This window comes from Eimeria mitis, genomic scaffold (genome assembly GCF_000499745.2).
Source record: "Eimeria mitis Houghton genomic scaffold, Emh_scaff204, whole genome shotgun sequence".
In the NCBI taxonomy this organism is placed as follows: domain Eukaryota; phylum Apicomplexa; class Conoidasida; order Eucoccidiorida; family Eimeriidae; genus Eimeria; species Eimeria mitis.
The window spans coordinates 7902-9562 of record NW_013570363.1 but is presented as its reverse complement, the minus strand read 5'-3'; the positions used below and the strand labels follow the sequence as shown (position 1 = coordinate 9562).

Here is a 1661-nt window from a genome sequence, read left to right as displayed (position 1 = left end):
TGCTGCAGCTGCGGCAGCGTTTGCTGCTGCTGGAGACATCGGAGCAGCAGCAGCAGCAGCAGCAGCAGCAGCAACTGCTACAGATAGATGGTATTTCTCTGCCTGTTGCTAGGCTGCTGCAGCAGCATCTCAATGTACATACACCGCAGCAGCTTGCTGCTGTACCCACACAAAAGCTGCTGCGGCTGCTGGCAGCACAGCTCCGCTGCTCCCCGCTGCAGCAGCTCGTGCTGCATGCGAACGCAGCAGCAGCAGAACTAACAAAAAAAATAATCAAAGGATTGAAAAAATACTGCAGGAAGAGGGTCAGCAATATGCTGCTGCTGCTGCTGCTGCTGTTGCTGTTGCTGCTGCTGCTGCTGCTGTTGCTGCTGCTGCTGCTGCTGTTGCTGCTGCTGTTGCTGTTGCTGTTGCTGCTGCTGCTGCTGCTGCTGTTGCTGCTGCTGGTGTTGTTGATGTTGTTGTTGGTAGTGTTGCTGCTGCGGATGTTGCTGTTGTTGTTGCTGCTGCTGCTGCTGTTGCTGCTGCTGGTGTTGCTGATGTTGTTGTTGGTAGTGTTGCTGCTGCGGGTGTTGCTGCTGCTGTTACTGCTGCTGCTGCTGCTGCTGACCTTGCTGTTTACTTAGCTGCTGTTGCTGCTGCTGATTTTGGTTTTGAGTTGCTGCTGCTGCTGTTGCTGCGCGTGCTGCTGCTGCTGTTGCTGATGATGTTTCTGCTGATGTTGCTGCTGCTCCCGCTGCTGCTCCTGCTGCTGCTGTTGTTGTTGCTGCTGCTGCTGAAGATGAGAATGGTGCTGCTCTTGTTGCTGCTGATGTTGCTTCTGCAGCTGCTGTTGCTGCTGTTGTTGCTGTTGCTGCTGTTGCTGCTGCTGCTTCCGTTACTGCTGCTGATGAAGCTCTGGCTGCTGCTTTGCTTCTGTTGCTGCTGCTGCTGCCGGTGATACTTTTGCTGCTGCTGTTGCTGCTGGATTTTTCTTTGACGTCTTTGCTGCTGCTTCTGATGCTGTTGCTGCTGCTGCTGCAGGCGCGAAAGCCGCAGAAGACCTTGAAGAAGCTGGAGCAGCAGCAGCAGCAACTGCAGCACCAGCAACTGCAGCACCAGCAACTGCAGCAGCAACAACCGCAGCAGCAACAGCTGCAGCAGCAACAACTGCAGCAGCAACAGCTGCAGCACCAGGAACTGCAGCAGCAACAACTGCAGCAGCAACAACTGCAGCAACAGCAACTGCGGCAGCAACAACTGCAGCACCTACAGCTGCAGCAGGAACAACTGCAGCAGCAGCAGCTGCAGCAGCAGCAACTGCAGCAACAACAACTACGTCAACAACAGCTGCAGCAACAGCAACTGCGGCAGCAACAGCTGCAGCACCAACAGCTGCAGCAGCAGCAACAACAGGAGCAACACCTGCAGCAGCAACAGCAACAACAGCAGCAGCAGCAGCATCCTCAGCAAGCGCAGCAGCAACAGCAGGAGCAACAACTGCAGCAGCAGCAAACAGCACGGGAGCAGCAGAAAGTGCAGCTGCGGCTGCAGCAGGATGCTTACGGCAGGCAGCAGCGGCTGTTGCTGCTGCAGCAGCACCAGCAACAGCAAACGCAGCAGAAGGAAACCCAAGGCAGCTATGGGCGGTTGCTGCAGCAGCAGCAGGATCAGAGCAAGCA

General features: G+C 55.9%; 1 protein-coding gene across 1 annotated transcript in view; it reads left to right on the top strand.

Moving 5' to 3' along the window:
- Positions 1–1661, top strand: part of EMH_0003240 (uncharacterized protein) — a gene marked incomplete at both ends in the record, with an annotated part of 5068 nt that overhangs the window by 440 nt on the left and 2967 nt on the right. Inside the window, one exon of the mRNA XM_013496315.1 lies at positions 1024–1628. Coding sequence (XP_013351769.1) covers positions 1024–1628 — 605 coding nt within the window. The remainder of the gene's footprint in view (positions 1–1023; positions 1629–1661) is intronic.